This window comes from Hyperolius riggenbachi, chromosome 7 (genome assembly GCF_040937935.1).
Source record: "Hyperolius riggenbachi isolate aHypRig1 chromosome 7, aHypRig1.pri, whole genome shotgun sequence".
Taxonomy (NCBI): Eukaryota; Metazoa; Chordata; class Amphibia; order Anura; family Hyperoliidae; genus Hyperolius; species Hyperolius riggenbachi.
In genome coordinates, this window is record NC_090652.1 from 154,868,363 (window position 1) to 154,893,479 (window position 25,117).

The following is a 25,117-nucleotide window of genomic DNA, read 5'->3' on the forward strand; positions in this document are numbered from 1 at the left end:
TTCAAGCATCTCTGACTTTTCTGCGCACCTGTCAGGTTTCATGAGGGGCTAAAATTCCAGGATAGTACAAATACCCCCCAAATGACCCCATTTTGGAAAGAAGACATCCCAAAGTATTCAGTGAGAGGCATGGTGAGTTCATAGAAGATTTTATTTTTTGTCACAAGTTAGCGGAAAATGACACTTTCTGACAAAAAAAAGAAAAAAAAAAAAGTTTCCATTTCTTCTAACTTGCGACAAAAAAATGAAATCTGCCACAGACTCACTATGCTCCTCTCTGAATACCTTGAAGTGTCTACTTTCCAAAATGGGGTCATTTGTGGGGTGTGTTCACTGTCCTGGCATTTTGGGGGGTGCCTAATTGTAAGCACCCCTGTAAAGCCTAAAGATGCTCATTGGACTTTTGGCCCCTTAGCGCAGTTAGGCTGCAAAAAAGTGCCACACATGTGGTATTGCCGTACTCAGGAGAAGTAGTATAATGTGTTTTGGGGTGTATTTTTACACATACCCATGCTGGGTGGGAGAAATATCTCCGTAAATGACAATTGTTTAATTTTTTTTACACACAATTGTCTATTTATAGAGATATTTCTCCCACTCAGCATGGGTATGTGTAAAAATACACCCCAAAACACATTATACTACTTCTCCTGAGTACGGCGATACCACATCTGTGGCACTTTTTTGCACCCTAACTGCGCTAAGGGGCCCAAAGTTCAATGAGTACCTTTAGGATTTCACAGGTCATTTTGAGAAATTTCGTTTCAAGACTACTCCTCACGGTTTAGGGCCCCTAAAATGCCAGGACAGTATAGGAACCCCACAAATTACCCCATTTTAGAAAGAAGACACCCCAAGGTATTCCGTTAGGAGGATGGTGAGTTCATAGAAGATTTTTTTTTTTGTCACAAGTTAGCGGAAATTGATTTTAATTGTTTTTTTTCACAAAGTGTCATTTTCCGCTAACTTGTGACAAAAAATAAAATCTTCTATGAACTCACCATACTCCTAACGGAATACCTTGGGGTGTCTTCTTTCTAAAATGGGGTCATTTGTGGGGTTCCTATACTGCCCTGGCATTTTAGGGGCCCTAAACCGTGAGGAGTAGTCTTGAAACCAAATGTCGCAAAATGACCTGTGAAATCCTAAAGGTACTCATTGGACTTTGGGCCTCTTAGCGCACTTAGGGTGCAAAAAAGTGCCACACATGTGGTACCGCCGTACTCAGGAGAAGTAGTATAATGTGTTTTGGGGTGTATTTTTACACATACCCATGCTGGGTGGGAGAAATATCTCTGTAAATGACAATTGTTTGATTTTTTTTACACACAATTGTCCATTTACAGAGAGATTTCTCCCACCCAGCATGGGTATGTGTAAAAATACACCCCAAAACACAATATACTACTTCTTCTGAGTACGGCGATACCACATGTGTGACACTTTTTTGCAACCTAGGTGCGCTAAGGGGCCTAACGTCCTATTCACAGGTCATTTTGAGGCATTTGGATTCTAGACTACTGCTCACGGTTTAGGGCCCCTAAAATGCCAGGGCAGTATAGGAACCCCACAAGTGACCCCATTTTAGAAAGAAGACACCCCAAGGTATTCTGTTAGGAGTATGGTGAGTTCATAGAAGATTTTTTTTTTTGTCACAAGTTAGCGGAAAATGACACTTTGTGAAAAAAAAAAACAATACATATCAATTTCCGCTAACTTGTGACAAAAAATAAAATCTTCTATGAACTCATCATACACCTAACAGAATACCTTGGGTGTCTTCTTTCTAAAATGGGGTCACTTGTGGGGTTCCTATACTGCCCTGGCATTTTAGGGGCCCTAAACCGTGAGGAGTAGTCTTGAACCCAAATGTCTCAAAATGACCTGTGAAATCCTAAAGGTACTCATTGGACTTTGGGCCCCTTAGCACAGTTAGGCTGCAAAAAAGTGTCACACATGTGGTATCGCCGTAGTCAGAAGAAGTAGTATAATGTGTTTTGTGGTGTATTTTTACATATAACCATGCTGGGTGGGAGAAATATCTCTGTAAATGACACATTTTTGATTTTTTTTTACACACAATTGTCCATTTACAGAGAGATTTCTCCCACCCAGCATGGGTATGTGTAAAAATACACCACAAAACACATTATACTACTTCTCCTGAGTATGGCGATACCACGTGTGACACTTTTTTGCAGCCTAGGTGCGCTAAGGGGCCCAACGTCCTATTCACAGGTCATTTTGAGGCATTTGTTTTCTAGACTACTCCTCACGGTTTAGGGCCCCTAAAATGCCAGGGCAGTATAGGAACCCCACAAGTGACCCCATTTTAGAAAGAAGATACCCCAAGGTATTCCGTTAGGGGTATGGTGAGTTCATAGAAGATTTTATTTTTTGTCACAAGTTAGTGAAAAATGACACTTTGTGAAAAAAACAATAAAAATCCAATTTCCGCTAACTTTTGACAAAAAATAAAATCTTCTATGAACTCATCAAACACCTAACAGAATACCTTGGGGTGTCTTCTTTCTAAAATGGGGTCACTTGTGGGGTTCCTATACTGCCCTGGCATTTTACGGGCCCAAAACTGTGAGTAGTCTGGAAACCAAATTTCTCAAAATGACTGTTCAGGGGTATAAGCATCTGCAAATTTTGATGACAGGTGGTCTATGAGGGGGCAAATTTTGTGGAACCTTTCATAAGCAGGGTGGCCTCTTAGATGACAGGATGTTTTGGGCCTGATCTGATGGATAGGAGTGCTAGGGGGGTGACAGGAGGTGATTGATGGGTGTCTCAGGGGGCGGTTAGAGGGGAAAATAGATGCAATCAATGCACTGGGGAGGTGATCGGAAGGGGGTCTGAGGGGGATCTGAGGGTTTGGCCGAGTGATCAGGAGCCCACACAGGGCAAATTAGGGCCTGATCTGATGGGTAGGTGTGCTAGGGGGTGACAGGAGGTGATTGATGGGTGTCTCAAGGTGTGATTAGAGGGGGGAAATAGATGCAAGCAATGCACTAGCGAGGTGATCAGGGCTGGGGTCTGAGGACGTTCTGAGGTGTGGGCGGGTGATTGGGTGCCCGCAAGGGGCAGATTAGGGTCTAATCTGATGGGTAACCGTGACAGGTGGTGATAGGGGGTGATTGATGGGTAATTAGTGGGTGTTTAGAGGAGAGAAGAGATGTAAACACTGCACTTGGGAGGTGATCTGATGTCGGATCTGCGGGCGATCTATTGGTGTGGGTGGGTGATCAGATTGCCCGCAAGGGGCAGGTTAGGGGCTGATTGATGGGTGGCAGTGACAGGGGGTGATTGATGGGTGGCAGTGACAGGGGGTGATTGATGGGTGGCAGTGACAGGGGGTGATTGATAGGTGATTGACAGGTGATCAATGGGTTATTACAGGGAATAACAGATGTAAATATTGCACTGGCGAATTGATAAGGGGGGGTCTGAGGGCAATCTGAGCGTGTGGGCGGGTGATTGGGTGCCCGCAAGGGGCAGATTAGGGTCTAATCTGATGGGTAACAGTGACAGGTGGTGATAGGGGGTGATTGATGGGTAATTAGTGGGTGTTTAGAGGAGAGAAGAGAGGTAAACACTGCACTTGGGAGGTGATCTGATGTCGGATCTGCGGGCGATCTATTGGTGTGGGTGGGTGATCAGATTGCCCGCAAGGGGCAGGTTAGGGGCTGATTGATGGGTGGCAGTGACAGGGGGTGATTGATGGGTGGCAGTGACAGGGGGTGATTGATAGGTGATTGACAGGTGATCAGTGGGTTATTACAGGGAATAACAGATGTAAATATTGCACTGGCGAATTGATAAGGGGGGGGGGGGGGGGGGTCTGAGGGCAATCTGAGCGTGTGGGCGGGTGATTGGGTGCCCGCAAGGGGCAGATTAGAGTCTAATCTGATGGGTAACAGTGACAGGTGGTGATTGATGGGTAATTAGTGGGTGTTTAGAGGAGAGAAGAGATGTATACACTGCACTTGGGAGGTGATCTGATGTCGGATCTGCGGGCGATCTATTGGTGTGGGTGGGTGATCAGATTGCCCGCAAGGGGCAGGTTAGGGGCTGATTGATGGGTGGCAGTGACAGGGGGTGATTGATAGGTGATTGACAGGTGATCAGTGGGTTATTACAGGGAATAACAGATGTAAATATTGCACTGGCGAATTGATAAGGGGGGGTCTGAGGGCAATCTGAGCGTGTGGGCGGGTGATTGGGTGCCCGCAAGGTGTAGATTAGGGTCTAATCTGATGGGTAACAGTGACAGGTGGTGATTGATGGGTAATTAGTGGGTGTTTAGAGGAGAGAAGAGATGTATACACTGCACTTGGGAGGTGATCTGATGTCGGATCTGCGGGCGATCTATTGGTGTGGGTGGGTGATCAGATTGCCCGCAAGGGGCAGGTTAGGGGCTGATTGATGGGTGGCAGTGACAGGGGGTGATTGATAGGTGATTGACAGGTGATCAGTGGGTTATTACAGGGAATAACAGATGTAAATATTGCACTGGCGAATTGATAAGGGGGGGTCTGAGGGCAATCTGAGCGTGTGGGCGGGTGATTGGGTGCCCGCAAGGTGTAGATTAGGGTCTAATCTGATGGGTAACAGTGACAGGTGGTGATAGGGGGTGATTGATGGGTAATTAGTGGGTGTTTAGAGGAGAGAATAGATGTAAACAATGGATTTGGGAGGTGATCTGATGTCGGATCTGCGGGCGATCTATTGGTGTGGGGGGGTGATCAGATTGCTCGCAAGGGGCAGGTTAGGGGCTGATTGATGGGTGGCAGTGACAGGGGGTGATTGACGGGTGATTGACAGGTGATCAGGGGGGATAGATGCATATAGTACACGGGGGGTCTGGGGGGGGGGTCTGGGGAGAATCTGAGGGGTGGGGGGTGATCAGGAGGGGGCAGTGGGCAGGGGGGGGGATAAAAAAAAAATAGCGTTGACAGATAGTGACAGGGAGTGATTGATGGGTGATTAGGGGGGTGACTGGGTGCAAACAGTGGTCTGGGGGGTGGGCAGGGGGGGGTCTGAGGGGTGCTGTGGGCGATCAGGGGGCAGGGGGGGGGGGAAATCAGTGTGCTTGGGTGCAGACTAGGGTGGCTGCAGCTTGCCCTGGTGGTCCCTCGGACACTGGGACCACCAGGGCAGGAGGCAGCCAGTATAATAGGCTTTGTATACATTACAAAGCCTATTATACATATGTGCAGCGGCGATCCGGGTGCTAGTAACCCGCCGGCGCTTCCGAACGGCCGGCGGGTTACTACGAGCGGTGGGCGGAGCCAGTCCCCGGCGGCTGATCGCGTCACGAATGACGCGATCGCCGCATAGCCACTCCCGCAGCCGCCCCCGCCGATGGGCGTATTGCGGTCGTTTGGGCCCGGACTTTGCCGCCGCCCATCGGCTGGGGGCGGTCCTCAAGTGGTTAAGACGATCAGCTATGATTTTAGCATACAGTTTCATGTCTAGGTTAATTAAGGATATGGGGCGGTAATTACTGCATTCCTTGGGATCCTTACCTTCTTTAGGGATTACTGTGATGTGTGTTTGGAGAGACTGGGGGGAGAAAGGATTGGAAGGGGATATTGAGTTAAAGAATTGATGAAGGAAGGGTGTAAGGAGAGTTTGTAGTTTTTTATAAAAGGGGGCAGTGTAGCCGTCGGGCCCAGGGCATTTGCCATTTTTGGATGCTCTAATAGCAGAGATTATTTCTATTTCCGTAAAGTCCTCCTCTAATTCTTTAGTGGTAACTGGAGAAAGTTTTAATACATTGTTAGATTTAAGGTACTCTGTGATCTTGGCACGTAACTAATTTAGGTAGGTGGTGAAACTTACCGACTATATTGTAGAGAGATTGGTAATAGGTACGGAAAGTGCTAGCTATGTCCCTGGGCTTAGAGACCAGACCCCCTCGTGGAGAGTTGATGGAAGGGATAAAAGTGGTAGTAGGTCTAGGATGAATAAAACGTGCAAGGGCCCTGCCACATTTGTTGCCTGATTCGTACAGGTGGGCTTTGAGCTTCTCTCTTTGGGTCAGTGTTTTGGTATCAAGGATCCTGAGCAGGTTATGTCTAAGTGTGGAAAGTCGGGACTCCAGATCAGTAGATCCCGAAACTTTATGAAGTGTTTCCAGCCTGTGTATTTCCTGAAGAACATCAGAGACCTGAGCCGCCCTCTCCCTCTTAATACGGGAGCCATGAGAAATGAGGTGACCCCTAAGAACGCATTTTAAAGCTTCCCATTTCACAGTGGGGGCTGATTCATCAGAGGCATGATCAACGTTGAAGTCCCTCATAGCTTGTTTGAGTGCGGATAAGCAGATAGGGTCATCCAGAAGGGATGAGTTAAGTCTCCAGGTGAAGTCTGGTCTCTGATGTTCACCAAGTAGCAGGGTACAAGTCACCGGGGAATGATCTGACCACAGGAAAGATCCTATCTTACTGCGAGAACAGGAGTCAAGGCTGGAATGGGAAATACAAATATAATCAATCCTACTATAGGAGTGATGTAGGTTAGAAAAAAAAGGTATAGTCTCTTTCACCAGGATTCATCACTCTCCAGCTGTCAGCCAAATGGAGTTCATATAGTTTGTGTTTAATTTTACGGAGCATAGACTTAGGGATGGACGAGTGACCTGAAGATGAGTCCAGAACAGGGTCTAGAGTCATGTTGAGGTCCGAACCCATGACAATTTGTCCCTCTGCAAACTTTAGTAAGATGCATAAATAGGACAAGATAGCTCTGCCCTGTTGTCTGTTGGGGCATAAATGGAAGCAAGCGTAAACATTTTAGAGAAGATTCTTAGTTTAAGAAAAATATATCTACCCATAGGGTCTAATGATTGGTCTATGAATTCTGCTTGTAAGGATTTATGCAGACCAACAGACACTCCCTTGGTGCGACCATCAGGGTTAGAACAATGGTACCAGGTGGGGAAGTATTTAGAGTGTATAGAAGGTATGTGGCCTGATTTAAAGTGGGTTTCTTGCAACATCAGGACAGATACCTTTTGCTTGTGCGCGTGGTAAAGTATTTGGGACCTTTTGTTAGGAGTATTAAAACCCTTCACATTGTATGTCACTACGTTTAGTTCAGCCATACCAGTACATCTTAGATAGCAATGAAGCCAAGCATAGAGCCTCTAGTTGGGAGGAAAAGAGAGAAGGGGGGAGAAGAGCCAGAGAAGGTATGGGAGAAGAGAAAGGTAGAAAACAGAGAGGAGAAGATAGACAGGAACCTGTCTGAAAGAGGTGAAGTACTGAGCAAGGGAGCCCAGACAAACCTCGAAAGGCACATAAGAAACAGCCAAACCAGGGCAAACAACCCAGGTAGGCAATGTGCAGGGGAACGTGGAGGCCCATCACAAAAGAGGAGGCAGCCACGTCCACCTCAAATTGCTGCAAAGTATAACAGAGTGAAATGGTGAGAACCGCTCCAAAACAATTCTAAACTTAACTAAAATCTGAAGCATCTTGTTCCAAAAACACATGAGTCCCGTACCTGTTGACTTCAATACAGTAAACATGGACATAGTAGTAAAATGGACCTTATGAAAAATTATGAAGTACTTGAAGGTTGCCACATTGTTTGAAGAAAAATAGCTTCAAAATAGTTAGTGAAAAAGTGGGGGGCAACAGGTAGTTAGTTCTGTGGAGTAAACTGGCATAAACTTGTGGGGACCACATGACGGAACAAAAGCCAGACAGTTAGTCAGTGAAAGGGGTATTAACCCAGGGAAAGGTAAGTTCAGGTGTCTTTGCGTCTATTACGAGACCCCTGGAGGCGCCATTTTTCGCGTTGTGGAAGGCCTACCTTAGGCGTGTATGTGGGGAAAGGCCACTCACCCAGTGTCACCGGCGGGAGGTCGAGGGACCGGAGGAGCCTTGGTAGATCAGATGGAGATGTCAGAAACACTGTTTTCCCTTCATGTTGGACGATCAAGCGGAAAGGGTACCCCCAGCGGAACTGGATCTCACGATCCCGAAGCATATCAAGAAGAGGGCCTAAGGCCTTGTGCATCTGCAGCGTGGGACGGGAGAGGTCAGGTAAAATGATGATTTTAGCCCCTTCCCATTCAAGATCTTTCTTCGCCCGCGCAGCTCTTACAATGTCCTCCTTCAAAGTGAAGAAATGGATGCGGCATAGTACGTCTCTTGGCAGGGAGGGGTCTGGACGTCTCACGGCCATTGCTCGATCGAGTTCAATTTGGGTGTTCAGCGGGCGATCCAGTAGAGAGTTAAACAACGAAGTTAACGAGGTCTTGAGTTCTGTTGCGTCAACTGACTCTGGGAGGCCCCGGATTCTTAGGTTATTCCTACGGTTACGATTCTCGTAGTCATCCATCTGCAGGAAGAAGGTCTGTAGTTGTTGGTTCTGGGAGTCGATTTGGTACTGTTGATCTTCAATTTTGGCGTAGAGATCGTCTTGGGCTGACTCAATGATATCAATACGACCCCCGAAAGCATTTATGTCCTGTTTGAGGTCTGTCATCTCCCTGCGGTAGGCCGCTTCAATACGTGTGACGCAGTTTTCAAAATCCTCTTTGGTCGGAAGGGAACGAATGTAATCATGGAGATCTACTTCCACATAATCACTGGTTGTAGAGCGGGGTGTCCCAGAAGGACGTGTGTCTCTAATGGGCGATGGCCGTATCAGAGCAGGGGTGGGCGATTTCTGCTGTGTGGATGGAGAGTCCGGGGAGAACGCGGCCTCCGACGCCATCTTGGATGGGCTGGCCTCCTCCGTCCGATTCTCGTATCCGCTGGATATGGATCGGGGTGACCCGTGTGTACCGGGGTCCTGGTTGGAGGGTGAGGCTTGGATGGGAGCAGGAGATTTTTGCTGCGAAGAGGGAGATTTCTGTGTAGAATGGGAGCGCGGGGCGTCTCCGGCGCCATCTTAGGTGAGCGGGCCTCCGCCATCCGCTTCTCCAGCGGCCTCAGGAAGTGCTTAATTTGGGATTTACCAGTCTTGGATGGAGCAGGATCTTTTCCCTTCTTTCTCTTGCCCGGCATGAAAGAGTTTGGAGCAGTTCAAACGGGTATAAACAGCCAGAGGTGGAACGCGGGCTCGGGAGCTCAACAGGCGTGCGTCCTCATCCGTTCACAGGCAAGCCACGCTCCCCCTGCATATACTTTTTTTAATCATCATCTCAGGTACACTTATCAGTCCTTCACATTTTTTTATTTTTTTATTTTCCAGCACTTTTTTTCTTCTCCACTTATAGTCTGAGAAGATCACTCAACCACTTAAAGACAAGCAGGCATATTAAAACGTCCTGCTGAAGCCTCTTAACGGCTCCAGGACTTTTTATAAGTTAAGCAGCACTGCTGCCGCAGTGCACGTGCACGTTACCGTGCATGTGCATGTGAGATCAGTAAAAAAACAAAAAACACAAACAAAAAACCAGAAAAAATACACCTTTATTTCCAAATAATATAGTCACCATACGTTGCACTAGGGACATAATTAAAATCTTGTAATAACCAGGACAAAAAGGCAGATAAAATGTGTGGGTTTTATGTACAGTAGCAGTGTTTATATTAAAGATAATCTGTACTGTCCGATTTGTACAATAAAAAACATACCAATCGAGTCACTGTGATCTCCTGGATCCCTCTTTGCCATTTCCGCCACGATCCTGGCTTTTAGTCGCCAGTGTTAGGCAGTGTTTACAAACAGAAAACATGGCCGCTAACCAGGAAGTGATGTTTGTGTGTGATATATATATATATATATATATATATATATATCTCATGTTAGCTCCAGTCAGGGATTCTCAGTTTCTCAGCATGGGAAGCTCCCTTCCCCCTCAGACAAGCTGAAATTGAGAGCAGAGAGCTGTCTGTGACTAATAAACAAAGCACACACTCAGAGCCTGCAAGGGGCATAACTTCTCCCTATCACAGCAGAGGCAGTGCATTCCTCTCTGGCTTGACAAAGAAAAGAAGATTAGATATATTGCAGAGACAGTGCTACTAGAAAGGCTGCAGTAAGCCAGACCACATTAGAGCAGGTATAGGAACTTATAGGATACAAGAAATCAGGCTGAAAATTTTGTTACAGAGTCTCTTTAAATTGGAAAAATAGTGTACTTTAATTTTTTTCCTTGTTTTTCCCTTTAAAATGCATAGAAAATAAATTACTGAAAACAAATATCAACCCTAAAAAAGCCTAATTGGTGGTGAAAAAAAACAAGATACAGATCATTTCATTGTGATTAGTAGTGATTAAGCTAGTGGTACCGTTAGGGTAAAAACTCCTTTGGGGTGAAGTGGTTAAAAGGAACCTGGAATGAGATGTATAGGGTGGCTACCATATTTATTTATTCAGTTTGAATGGATCTCCTAAAAGGCATCTCTGTACCCAATCCAACGCTTAGAAAGATAAAGGGCCCATTCAAAATAGAAATCGCAAAATGCAATTGCCATTGCCTTTGTTAATATTCCTGTTAAAATGCATTTAGAAAAGAAAAATTCTTAGCAAAATGTACCACCCAAAGAAACCCTAATTGGTGTTGGAAAACAAGATATATATATATATATATATATATATATATATATATATTTATTGTGATAATTAGTGATAAAGTTATTGGCGAATGAATGGGAGGTGAACATTTCTCGGATGCATAAGGTGAAAAATGACTGAAGGCTGAAGTGGTTAAAGTGATCATCATCTTTCTATTGGTTAAGGTGGCCATACATCTTTCGGCTTGGCAGCCGATCGACCATCTGATTTGATAATTATAGAATCGGATGAAAATCTGTGCCACCAAGAGCATGCCTGATCTACCATGCAACCAATTTCGGGTCAAAATTGGTCACATGTATCGACTGGATATGCTGCAAGATGTTGGGTCGTTGTGGGTGATTTGGTGCACAGCGGTAACAGCGAGTGATATTGGAACGAATGCAATATAACCCCCCTGCACTGTCCCTCCTAATGTCAAATGTGCCCCCTGGTGCCTTATAGTTTACCGGTCTGTGTCTGGTGCATACGTGGGCAAGTGTGTGATGTCATGGCAACCACTTGGGATGAGTGTATGCAGAATTCGAAGGGAGCCCGGAGGCGGAGAACATGAAATTGATCGAGAACCGGCCTGCAGTGTAGGGGCAGCCAATAGATCGCTCTCTAATGGTGGCCACTAATAATACAATCTTTTTCATCCAACCTTACCAATTCGAGGTAATATAAGGGAACTGCCTAAATTACTGATTCAATATATTCTTTCAATGTACCCTTATACTACATACATTTGGTAAAATTGGATGAAAAAGATTGAATCAGTAGTGGCCACCATAAGGCCCCACTCAAACCTAAAAACGCAAGCATTTTGCGTTGTTATGCGCTGTTTTTCCCCCTCCCGACGCACCACGGCAAGCTGCATTTTTGTAAAAATCGCTTTTCTAAGCCCTTTTTCAGAGCGGTTTTGAAATTCAGTCGGAAAAGAATAAACAATGCATTTATTCTTGCAAACGCAATCGCTGCACAAAGATTTTGTAATCATTTTGCATTTTTTTCTATGCCTTCTATTATAGCAAAAACACCCCAAAAACGGTACAGGCACCGTGTGCTGAGCGTGTAGGAAACGAACCGCTCAGCTGTGAACTCTCTCATAGGGAATCACTGCACAAGGGTTTTGTGGGCGATTTAAAAAAATCGCCACGCTTGAAAAAAGTTGGAAAACGCCCCTAAGAGTGATTTGTCTTTTGGTTGAATCTGCCCATCATCACTAGATGTATGGCTACCTTTAGTCAAGATATTTCTTTCTTCACACCAATTTGCTGGCATTAGTCAAGATGCTGATTAAAGAAAGAGCATTAACACTACTATTTGCTAAAACATTTAACGTTAAAGCTAAGCATAACTGTTTATCCGATATAAAGAATCAGTCTTAGAATGATGTGTCTTATAAAAAAGCTGAACAAACCTTTTCAAAACACATGGGTCAAAAGGAAAGAAGCTATCCAGCGGGTTGACACAGGACTGAAGAGAGTCGCCACCAACACTGCTTCTTATGATGGGGATCATCTGCCTGTTGTTCCTCTCCATGATGGTGTAGCAAAACACCAGCTGATATTTCCTGCAGAGCACAGACCAGACATCAGACTCAAGAGGTTATTCAATGGATAGTCCTGCAAAAGCATGCCTAAAGGTAAATATGTGAACATGACGGAACTGTATTGTAGAACGGAATATGTATAAGATCATCAAATGGATGGATTTCTAACAAGATTTTAAAGTGTACCAGAGACAAACTAAATTAAAAGATTTATACATACCTGGGGCTTCGTCCAGCCCCATCCACACGGATCGCTCCCACCCCGCCGTCCTCAACCTTTATCCATCGCCTATACCAGGTCCCGTAACTTTAGCCAGTCGTGGCGCACTGTGCATGCTCAGACTGGACTGGCCGAAGTTACGGGACCTGGTAATGGCGATAGAGAAGGCTGAGGACGGCAGCGTGGAAGCAATCGGTGCGGATGGAGCTGGAGGAAGCCCCAGGTATGTATAAATCTTTTAATACTTTAATTGCGCTGGTTTTTAAGGGGAAAAAAACTGTGGTGAGGACCACAGGTTGTTTTCCCCTTAAAAACCAGAGCAATTTTCTCATCATGCTCCTCCCATTCATTCACCAATACCTTTATTGCTACTTATCACAACAAAATTATCTGTACATTGTTTTTTTTTTTTTCCCGATTTTCTTAGGGTGGTACTTTTTTCTAAAATATTTTATATGCATTTTACGGGGAATAAAAAGAAAAAAAAAAGGAAAAAAGTCATTTCTCAGTTTCCAGCTATTATAGTTTAAAAATAAAAAGTGGTACTGTAGATAAAGCCCATATATTTTATTTGACCATTTGTCCCAGGTATTACAACATTTCAGTTATGTTCTTAGTACAATGTATGACAATAATATTTTATGTGAAAATAATGTTTTTTTAATATTATATCAATAATTACAAGCCCTTATTTGCAAAAATAACGGTAATATACCCTCATGACATGGGTTCACATTAAGAACCTCCATTCTAGAGCTTCGCATTACAGTAGTGCCCCTCGGAGTTATGAAGATAACGGCCCTGTGCCCCTCTCTGAGATGTGGAGAACGAACTGATAAAAATAAAGATACCCACACAGACTCTTCCAGCAGTAGAATTCCAGCCTTGTTACTTTGTCACCAGCATAATGGAAATGAGTCAAGTAATACACTAGTCACATGGCAATCGTCAGAGCTCAGAAGTGAAATACTGTAATATAGTGTGTATTTTACTTTTTGACCACTAGATGTCCTCACACGGTTGTCCTGTGTATTATGAGCAGTACACAGGAGTGTACTGTGAACAGTACACAGGAATGTATTGTGTGTGCCTTTTACTTTTGCGAATGAACATCGGCATCTCGCGGATGTCGGCTTTCATTCATTACAGACACTGTGATCGGCTCTGTGAACAGGTCTTCATTCAGCAATCACGGACCGGCGGAATGGCGACAAACGAATGGGAGCGTGACCGTGATCGGCAAGGTAAATAAACAAATACACACATCTACTCCCCTGGGTGTTCAGTGAGTTTTCATGACTGCAGATACGCGTAGCAGCAGTTGGGAAGTGGCTATTAACCATTTAAGCTTTCTGGACGTAGAAGCTACGTCCAGGAGGCCATGTGTGCTCCCGCGGCCAATCGCGCGCGTGCATGCGCGCTCCCGGCCGCGGATCGCTAGCCCAGGAATTAATCAATCGGGACATGCAGAAAAAGCGACCGCTTCTTTCAGAAGCCTCGTTTTTTCTGCCTCTTGCGTCCCCCTAAGCGTACATGTTACGCTTAGAGTGACGTCATGTAAACAAACTCATGGCTGCCATCTTGTGGCCAAAAAGTAAAACTACATCCAAATGTAAAAAAGAAAAAAAAATACACATATATTTACATAAAAAAAAATATTATTTACATCCCACCCTCCCAAAAATACCCACATAAAATGTTTATTTAAAAAAACAAAACAAAAAACATTACAATAATAAAAACAAACAAACACCTAAATATTTACCTAAGGGTCTAAACTTTTAAATATCAATTTAAAGATTAAATATTTATATTTTTTTTATTTATAAGCTTGTAAATAGTGATAGTGATGAATGCAAAATGGAAAAAATGCACTTTTATTTCCAAATAAAATATTGTCGCCATACATTGTGATAGGGACATAATTTAAACGGTGTAATAACCGGGACAAATACAACACGTAGGTTTTAATTATGGAGGCATGTATTATTTTAAAACTATACTGTAATGGCCGAAAACTGAGAAATAATGATTTTTTCCCCCGTTTTTTTCTTATTCTTCCTGTTAAAATGCATTTACAGTAAAGTGGCTCTTAGCAAAATGTACCACCCAAAGAAAGCGGAAAAAAAAAAAAGATATAGATCAGTTCATTGTGATAAGTAGTGATAAAGTTATAGGCTAATAAATGGGAGGTGAACATTGCTCGGATGCATAAAGTGAAAACGACTGAGGACTGAAGTAGTTAAAGTTCCATTTTCTATTCTATTGAATGAAAAAATTAACTAATTATTTGCCGAGTCTAGTAATATAGAAGAAACTGGAGATAATAGATCATGTAAAAAAAATAATAAAAAAAAAAATAAAAAAAACGTTGCCTTTCTAGTGAATCTTCCCATTCTGTACCTACCTAGTGATGGCAGCAAAGAAATTAACCACGGAGGGAAGACATATCTTTAGCGGGTTCAGCTGACACATCACTATTCGTTCAAAGTTTAGCGCTTGCAGGTAGGACAAACCTTTAAAAAAAACACAGACACATTAATATGTTTATTGTCATACACAGTACTGTACTAGACACCTTAAAGCCAGAGGTCCAGGACTTCATACAATTGTAATTAGCCAGTCCCACCTCAATAAATGCAGGTAACAATAGCACCCTAATTTCTAACTGGCTCCTTATTTTATGTCACATCAAGCAGTGATGTAACCACAGAGCTGTTCCCCATCCTCCTCCTTCTCCTCTTAATGGACAACTGAAGTGAGAAGACTATGGAGGCTGCCATGTTTATTTCTTTTTAGACAATACCAGTTACCTGGCAACCCTGCTGATCTATTTGGCTGCAGTAGTGTCTGATTCACAACAGTAACAAGCATGCAGCCAATCTTGTCAGATATGACAATAATGTCAGAAACACCTGATCTACTGCATGCTTGTTCAGGGTCTATGGCTAAAAGTATTAAGAGGCAGTGGATCAGCAGGATAGCCAGCCAATTAGTATTGTTTAAAATGAAATAAATATGGCAGCCCCCATATCACTTTTGCTTCAGTTGCCCTTTAAGTTTTCCCAGGTAACAGCAGAGGGGAGAAACTTCAGGGAGGTTTTTAATTATGAAGATCATCTGATTTCCCCACATGCATAGGTCGCATTAGATGTTACAGCCCATGTTAATCAATGAGCTCATTCATATCTGTATGCGGGGTAAAAAAAAAAGCAAAAGGTGGTACTGCACATTTCGGCACAACACGCTCATTATTTCTGAGCACGTTGTCAGAGTTAAAACATGCATAACGTGTGGGGAAATGACATGCAAACTGCCTCATACACTGAGAGGGTGACCCCAGCCTTAGGCCGTCACATCAATACCCACCAAGAAACAGAACAAAACGGATTCCCCTGGAGGATTCTCACAGGTCAGTTATTTTTACCCCAAAGATAGTCTGGCCATAAAGCACAAACACAAAAGCTACATTACAAAAACATAAAAAAAAAACCTGATTGCACGTTATACTACCAAACACCTTATTATATCACAAGGAAGTAACACATAATTCAATAGACGGGTTTTATGAAATACCTTTCCGCAGATTTCCCTCCAGAAGCTGTCTGTGGCGAAAGATTAGTGTGTAGAAAACTGCCTGGCAAGCAGCGTAGAATGGTCCGTGGAAAGTTATGTCACAGAAGGCCCTGCTTCCAGCATCCTGGTTGTCAATGTAGCCATGTAGCCAATTAACCAGCAGATCAAGGCAAGCCTTCACTGTCCTGCAAGACACAGTACACCAGCTGTCTGAGATCCAGGCTTGAAATCCCAATGAACACTACATTTATGTTTTGCGATGCCCAATACAGACAGACCATGTACAATCATGTGACCAACAATGCTGCTGGACAAAATCTACTGACTGAAAATTGTTTGGACAACACCACCATATCGTTATGCATGTGTATGTGATGGCTCTCACATCCAATCTGACATTCTTTCAGTGGCCATCAAAAGAATGTTTATTTTGTCCTTGGGTTCGGTCCCTGGCTCACACATACACATATTGCACGTGTATAAATTATTCAACATTCATCAGCTTGTCCTATTGCTATATACAATGAATAAAAAAATGCTTACATTTATTCACAAATTAATAAAATAAATAAATATATATATAAAAAAAAAACAACAACTGGGGAAAGATCAGACCCCAACAGAGGGGGGGTGGAGATCACTTGTGTGCTGAGTTGTGCGGACCTGCAGCGAGGCCTTAACCTCCCTGGCGGTAAGCCTGAGCTGAGCTCGGGCTATGCCGCGCAGGAGGATTTCTTTGGCTCTACTGGGGCGATTCGCCCCATTCAAAGTGCTGTGCGCGCAGCCAGCACTTTGCTAGCCGCGCGCACAGCTTGATCGCCGCCGCTCTGCGGCGATCGGCCGCACGCAGCGGCGAAAGAGGCCCCCCCCCCCGCCAGAGCCCTGCGCTGCCCGGACCAATGAGTTCCGGGCAGCGCTATGGGCTGGATCGGGTGCGGCTGACGTCCATGACGTCATCCCGATCGTCGCCATGGCGACAGGAGAAGCCAAACAGGGGAACGCGTTATATACGCGTTCCCCTGTTTGCTATTGATGCCGGCGACGATCGCACTAGAGGGACACATGTGCCCTCTAGTGGTGTTTCATGTAGCTACCACTCTGGTAGCTTTACATGAAAAAAAAAAAAAAAAAAAAAAAAAAGGATTTTTGCCAATTTGGCAAAAAAATTTAACCACCAGGGAGGTTAAAGCTGCAGTGGCCAATTTAGGGAAAATTGTCCTGGTCTTTAGGGGGGTTTAACACTGCGGTCCTCAAGTGGTTAAAAAAGCTGAACCCCTAAGGTAACTATTTATGATTTACCGTATTTTCCGCCGTATAAGACGCACCCAGGTTTATAGGGCAAGAACCTAGGGGAAAAAAAAAAATACTAAACCTGGTATGTCCATATTCCAGGAGCGCCTTGTACATGTTATCCCTCAAATGGTAACTTCCTGTGTCCCCCATGTGTCCTCCATTTCTGTCCCATGTCTCCCCCTGTGTCCCCTATGTATCCTCCAGTGTGCCCCATGCCATCCATCAGCCTGCCCCATGCCATCCATCAGTCTGCCCCATGCCATCCATCAGTCTGCCCCATGCAACCTATAAATGACCATTACCCTGATTATTATATCATCAGCTGCACCCAAAGACTGACAATTGTTCCCAATTTAACCTAAAGCCTTTAGATGTTGTCATTCCCCAACCCTGTCTCATGGTTGCACATGATGCATCACTACAGTTCCATTACACATTCATTACCTGATCTCAGACTCAAAGAAAGTTCGTTTTTGGTGAAATGCACATTTGTTTCAGTGATGTAAGCTAATTATTTTTTAACTGAGCTGGCAACATATGTAACAACAGATTTTCATGTATGTGAGGTCTGTTATGCTAATCAATTTTCTCCCACAAAATGCTGAGACTACGCTGCTCATCTGAGATGAGCCCTCCCCCCACTGTGTGCACAGCTCCTTCAGCATGTTGCCTGCCCCCCGCCCCACTCTGTGTATGGCTCCCAGGCATGTTGCCTGGCCCCCCCGGGTGTGTACGGCTCCCCCGCGTGTTGCCTGCCTGCCTGCCCCCCCCCCCCAGGTGTGTAGCAGCGGCGGCTTACCTCATCCATCACGGCAACAGGCAACACGAGGGGGAGCCGTACACACGGCGGGGGGGGGGGGGCACACAACACGCAGGGTAGCCATACACACGGGGAGGGGGGGGGGGGGCAGGCAACACGCGGGGGAAGCTGTGCACACAGCGGGCGGGAGGAGGGCAGACAACACGTGGCGGGAGGCATGCAGGCATACGGCAAACATGATGGAGGACAAATATGGAGACAGGAGGCCGCAAACAGGCAGGGAATCCCCGACGTGGCGGCGGTTTGGCGACGTTCTGAAGTCGGGCATTCCCTGTCTTTGCCATATAAGACGCAGGGACTTTTTCTCCCCATTTTTGGGGGAGAAAAAGTGCGTCTTTTATGGGGAAAAATACGGTATTCTATGCTGTCACTTTTTTTTGTTCTACAATAAGAATTATAGTTACACAGACAGGAGGGAGAAAATCAGGAGTTAAAATTGGGTATGTTATTTTATTAATTAACATGTGTAGGTGTATTTTTATTTTTGGCCACTAGATGTCCTCATACAATCCTGTGTGCTGAACGTGCTGTTCAGCAGCACTACAGAAAGTAGTGAAGAGATGTGAATCACAAAACCGTCTCTCTAATGCAAGTAGATGATTCCATGCAGGGATTAGTGATCTCTGAGTACTGAGGGGGTGTGCAGCAGTAGCCACAGGGGTAAAGGGGGGGGGGGGGGGGGGGTTGGGGGGCTCGTCGCTGTAAACACTGCTGTACATGTATCTACGTCCCCGGTGCTGGAGTGAAGTCCACAGGGGCGTAGATACACGATACAGTGGTGGGGGACTGGTTAATAAACACAATTCTCCTATTGCAGTTGGTACAGAACACAGCACTGCAACTTCATGTATGTATATTGCATGTACATGTAATATGTAACGCTCTTTCGATGAGGAAGTACTCTCTGGCTCAACCCAAGAAAAGGGTGAAGTGTGCGAAAAAACAGCTCAGGGGCACCACAGGATTTTTAGTAGGACACTTTTGTAGAGATCTGCACCATTTCAAAGAGTTAATCTTAGTTTATTTTATAGAAAGTTAAGACGGAAAGAACTGTACAGATCTTTTTGTCTCACATTTTCATAACATAAAATAGGAGATCTCTACAAAAGTGCCCATGTAATATCTAACTGCATAAAATGTAATGCTCTTATGGGCCCTACAAGCTCACATTCCCAACACATGCAGATCAGGGCTTTGGCTTTAATATGGGTTACAAGAAGTAACACTCCGCTGCCTAGCAGTCATGCATTCAGCAGTTTTAGCAGAAAGTGTACAGGTATCTGCCAACAGTGTGCTGTAGTATTTTATACTATTGAGTCAGAGTCTCTCATTCTATATAATTTGTATGTGAGCTTACTGAGCTCATAATGCTATTGATTTGATAGGTTTCAGAACACGGTACACATTCACAGGAGTCTAGCATGCTTTACTTACACCACAGGGATAAACTTGGCACGAGCTAGCAAACTCCCAATGTAACTTGCAGCTGTCTGTCTTATTATCGGAGCATTGTTTGGATTCTGCAGTTTCTTCCAAAGATGTTCCAGAAAGGATTCTGCAAACCCCTGTAATTGACATTGTCACGTTAAAGGCTGCCAAAACTTTCCCCACACACATACAAAACACAGAACTTTGACAAAGTACAGTGTTTAAAGGGGGGTGCGCATGGGCAACTTCAGCCGAAATCGAGATTACTGGAGCTTGGACCAGGACCACGGAAGGGATCAGGAGGACCTCGCAGGCAGGAGGAAGACCCAGGTAACTACAAATTTACTTTTTATTCAGAGCTCAGGGTCCTTTAAAAAATTTTTTCCTCAGTATACATGTGAACAAGCAATGCAGCTGCACGATTACCATTTCTACTGCTACAAACACACAGCATTTGTAGGACACTGGACTTTTTTCCTTGGCCTTGAGTGCTGTTCTAATTCAGTCCTCTAAAGTCAGGGGTCCTCAAACCTTTTAAAGTAAAAGCCCAGTTCACTGTTCCCAAAAATGTTGGAGTATTGATGTGACCACACAACTCCATTCTCTATGCCACCCTCCTCCATATACATGGCTCTCTGCTACAATGTCCCTTTATTATGCTTCCCATTATGGTGCAACTGGGCAGAGCAGCGCAGGTGGCTTCTAAAAGAGGCGCGCACACACTGGTGATCACATGTTACAGCTCAAAAGTGAAGGTCTCTGGGAAAGAAAACTATGCAGAAGCTCTCTGCATGCCAATAACCAGAGCATAAATGGAAGCTGACATGGCAGGGGTGTGAAATTGAATGGCCCATAATTTGAACATGCCTGCTCTGAAACTTGTACCGTATATTCCGGCGTATAAGACAACCCCCCAACTTTTTCAGTTAAAATAGAGTTTGGGATATACTCGCTGTATAAGACTACCCCCTCTTCCAACGCACACCAAATAAAAATTTAAAAAACATCATATACTGGTGCTATGAATGAACAGATACTGGTGCTGTACTGTATGTGGTACCCAGTATGGGTACCACATGGTGGTGGCTGGATCGTGTAATGGTTAAGGGCTCTGCCTCTGACACAGGAGACCAGGGTTCGAATCTCGGCTCTGCCTGTTCAGTAAGCCAGCACCTATTCAGTAGGAGACCTTTGGCAAGTCTCCCTAACACTGCTACTGCCTATAGAGCGCGTCCTAGTGGCTGCTGCTCTGGCGCTTTGAGTCCGCCAGGAGAAAAGCGGGATATAAATGTTATTTGTCTCCCTAAATGGATTGGTCGGCTCTCCTTGTCTACCTGTTTATTAGAGCGGTATGGAAGACTAGATCGTGCTGTGCCCATGAAGCACGCCTCATTCACCCTTCTGGGCCACCCTTGTATCCTATTTACCTCCTTTACAGAGCTTGCGCCTGCACCGCTTCACTACAGTCCTCAGCAGAGAGATCTGAGAGGCGGTAACAGGATAGGGCGTATCACCCAGCATCAATGACACCCGGCGTATAAGACGACCATTGACTGTTCAGATGATTTTCAAGGGTTAAAAAGTAGTCTTGTATGCCAGAATATACAGTAAGTTATAGTTGACTTGACATTTTGACATAACACTCACCAGTTTAAAACTGCAGATGTAGAACATTATGAACTGGACATGACAGGATGCGTGGGTGGGTAAAATTAACTTGTCAAACACCGCCAGAAGGTCTTTGTATAGATCCTTTGTTTTATTCAGGTCCAGGCTGCCTGCAAGATACACATTAAACATTACATCTACCGGTTACACAGTCCAGTCCAGTTAAAGCAAAGTGAATGAATCAGTAAATTGTAAGAAACCTATTTTAGTAATGTTTCTTGATGTGGTATGTGAATAACTATTTGTTAAATCAATCATCTTCTATAAAATCTAGTGACATATTAAATCAGTGTGACAAATAATAAGTGTGTGACAAGTAAAAATAAGCTATTTTATGTATTATGGTATTTTAACTACAGTTACTCTTCAAATAGTTTTTTTTACAGATATTTAAACCAAAGTTGGTCATAATTTATAAAAATGGCAGATCTCTCAGACTTTCAAAGAGGCCAAATTGTTGGTGCTCGTATGGCAGGCGCTACTGTAACAGAAACTGCCCGAATGCTTAGCATTTCAAGAGGTACCGTCTCAAAAGTAATGACTGCCTTTGAAAGAGAAAGAAAAATGTCCTCAGCAAAGCACAGCTGTGGCCGAAATTCGAAGCTGTCAGACTCTAAATAGCATTGTTAGAAAAGCTCGCAAGACAACGGCTCCTAAAATCACTGCAAAGCTGAAAGAACACCTACAGAACCCAGTTTCCACAAAGACTGCTCATCGGGACCTGCACAAATCTGGATTCCACGGAAGAACTGCAATTAGAAAACCTCTGCTCTCAAAGACAAATGTTTCAAAGCGTTTAGAGTGGTCAAGAGGCCTTGATCATGTCTTTTTGAACATTTTTTTTAAATTTCAAATAAAATTAAAAATAAAATTGTTAATTTCAATATGACTGATCAATTTTGTCGAATGAATTCAGCGACCACATTTCAGCAGTCGCATCAGCAGATTGACTACTACATTATAAAGCACTTGTCTACTTTGGATGCTAGCTTACTAATGAGTGATTCAGTTATTGCAGAACCAATAAACAGCATAATGCAATGCAAGAAATGAAGATATGTTACAAGGGCTGTGGTGTGACCTCTAGACAAGAAAACAGCATACCATTTAGGAAGCACATGTCTCTGATATAAGCAAAAACAACAGACAAGGCTGTGTCCAGCCGTTCAGCAGCAGGATGGGCCATAGTGTCAGCAGGAACAGGTGCACTTCTCTGCTCAGGGTCTTCATCTTCATCCTGCAAGTTATAACAAGGCAGACACGGGTAAATGGGCGGCATTCAGGCTACGTTTCCATATTTTCTAGGTAAATTAGGCTACACAAGCAAGAAAGACATCATTGTGATCCACATATCATTAGGTAGTATTTCTATAGCACCGACATGTTCCCCAGCGCTTTATAGAGTATATAGTCTTGCTACTTATTTGTCCCTCAGAGGGGCTCACAATCTAATCCCTACCATAGTCATATGCGTATGTATATAATGTGTAGTGTATATCGTAGTCTAGGGCCAATTTAGAGGGAAGCCAATTAATTGACTTATCTGTATGTTTTTTGGACATGGGGGGGAAACCGGAGTGCCCGGAGGAAACCCATGCAGACACGGGGAGAAAATATAAACTCTGTACAGATGCTGCCCTGGCTGGGATTCAAACTGGGGACCCAGTGCTGCAAGGTGAGGGTGCTAACCTCGACACATATCTTAAAGACCAAGCGTCTGTTCTACAATCACATAAGCCCCCTTATGGCCGCTGGTCCCTCGCCGTCTCCCCAGGTGGCGTCGCGCTCCAGCAATTAAGCCCAAAAGCCTGGCTGACTCGCACTATTTCCCACATGCGCGGCCCGGCGCTCTCCCATGTTCTGAGCCTTTGCACTACTACTGTGCAGGCACAGATTGCTCCCTGGGGACAGGAGGGCGAAAGGAGCGCACCTGTCCGGATCGCGCATGTGCAATGAAGCGTGACTGCCAGGTTTTCAGGCTTAAATGCCGGGGACCAAAGCCACCCGGGGAGACGGCGAGAGACGAGCGGCCCTAAGGGGGCTTAAGGAAGCCCTAGGTAAGTATGGAATCTGAGACACTTCACGTCTCAGGTACACTTAAATAAAAGTTCCTGCAAGAACAGCAACAGTCTGGGAACAGCAATCAATTCAATGGGATTATTGAGCAGACAGCAAACCTGCACATACTACAGGGAGTGCAGAATTATTGGCAAGTGGTATTTTTGAGGAATAATTTTATTATTGAACAACAACCATGTTCTCAATGAACCCAAAAAACTCATTAAGCTCAAAGCTGAATATTTTTGAAAGTAGTTTTTAGTTTTAGCTATTTTAGGGGGATATCTGTGTGTGCAGGTGACTATTACTGTGCATAATTATTAGGCAACTTAACAAAAAACAAATATATACCCATTTCAATTGTTTATTTTTACCAGTGAAACCAATATAACCTCTCAACATTCACAAATATACATTTCTGACATCCAAAAACAAAACAAAAACAAATCAGTGACCAATATAGCCACCTTTCTTTGCAAGGACACTCAAAAGCCTGCCATCCATGGATTCGGTCAGTGTTTTGATCTGTTCACCATCAACATTGCGTGCAGCAGCAACCACAGCCTCCCAGACACTGTTCAGAGAGGTGTACTGTTTTCCCTGCTTGTAAATCTCACATTTTATGATGGACCACAGGTTCTCAATGGGGTTCAGATCAGGTGAACAAGGAGGCCATGTCAGTTTTTCTTCTTTTATACCCTTTCTTGCCAGCCACGCTGTGGAGTACATGGACGCATGTGATGGAGCATTGTCCTGCATGAAAATCATGTTTTTCTTGAAGGATGCAGACTTCTTCCTGTACCACTGCTTGAAGAAGGTGTCTTCCAGAAACTGGCAGTAGGACTAGGAGTTAAGCTTGACTCCATCCTCAACCCGAAAAGGCCCCACAAGCTCATCTTTGATGATACCAGCCCAAACCAGTACTCCACCTCCACCTTGCTGGCATCTGAGTCGGACTGGAGCTCTCTGCCCTTTACCAATCCAGCCACGGGCCCATCCATCTGGCCCATCAAGACTCACTCTCATTTCATCAGTCCATAAAACCTTAGCAAAATCAGTCTTGAGATATTTCTTGGCCCAGTCTTGACGTTTCAGCTTGTGTGTCTTGTTCAGTGGTGGTCGTCTTTCAGCCTTTCTTACCTTGGCCATGTCTCTGAGTATTGCAAACCTTGTGCTTTTGGACACTCCAGTGATGTTGCAGGTCTGAAATATGGCCAAACTGGTGGCAAGTGGCATCTTGGCAGCTGCACGCTTGACTTTTCTCAGTTCATGGGCAGTTATTTTGCGCCTTGGTTTTTCCACACGCTTCTTGCGACCCTGTTGACTATTTTGAATGAAACGCTTGATTGTTCGATGATCACGCTTCAGAAGCTTTGCAATTTTAAGAGTGCTGCATCCCTTTGCAAGATCTCACTATTTTTGACTTTTCTGAGCCTGTCAAGTCCTTCTTTTGACCCATTTTGCCAATGGAAAGGAAGTTGCCTAATAATTATGCACACCTGATATAGGGTGTTGAGGTCATTAGACCACACCCCTTCTCATTACAGAGTCACATCACCTAATATGCTTAATTTGTAGTAGGCTTTCGAGCCTATACAGCTTGGAGTAAGACAAAATGCACAAAGAGGATGATGTGGTCAAAATACTTATTTGCCTAATAATTCTGCACTCCCTGTATATATTTCCAGCCTAAACTATCATGATCCATAATTTCGGCTGAGAAAATTATTAAAGGAGACCTGAAGTGAGAGAGATATGGAGGCTGATTTATTCTGATTTATTTTCTTTTAAAAATTCCAAATTGCCTGGCTGTCCTGCTGATCCTCTTCCTCTAATACTTTTCGGCATATACCCTGAACAAGCATGCAGATCACATCTTTTACTAAAGTTTTATTGGATTTTGAGGATGCTTGTTTCAGGTGGGCGATTCAGAAACTACTGATAAATGAAAGAAAATCAGGAAGCCAGACAAGTT

General features: G+C 44.3%; 1 protein-coding gene across 1 annotated transcript in view; it reads right to left on the reverse strand.

Moving 5' to 3' along the window:
* RRN3 (RRN3 homolog, RNA polymerase I transcription factor) overlaps positions 1 to 25,117 on the reverse strand; it is an 88,521-nt gene that overhangs the window by 7,628 nt on the left and 55,776 nt on the right. Inside the window, exons 11-16 of the mRNA XM_068244780.1 lie at positions 22,189 to 22,321; positions 21,064 to 21,194; positions 19,423 to 19,553; positions 15,876 to 16,060; positions 14,707 to 14,815; positions 11,948 to 12,100 (exon numbers count right to left, since the gene is read on the reverse strand). Of these exons, the coding sequence (XP_068100881.1) occupies positions 11,948 to 12,100; positions 14,707 to 14,815; positions 15,876 to 16,060; positions 19,423 to 19,553; positions 21,064 to 21,194; positions 22,189 to 22,321 (842 nt within the window). The remainder of the gene's footprint in view (positions 1 to 11,947; positions 12,101 to 14,706; positions 14,816 to 15,875; positions 16,061 to 19,422; positions 19,554 to 21,063; positions 21,195 to 22,188; positions 22,322 to 25,117) is intronic.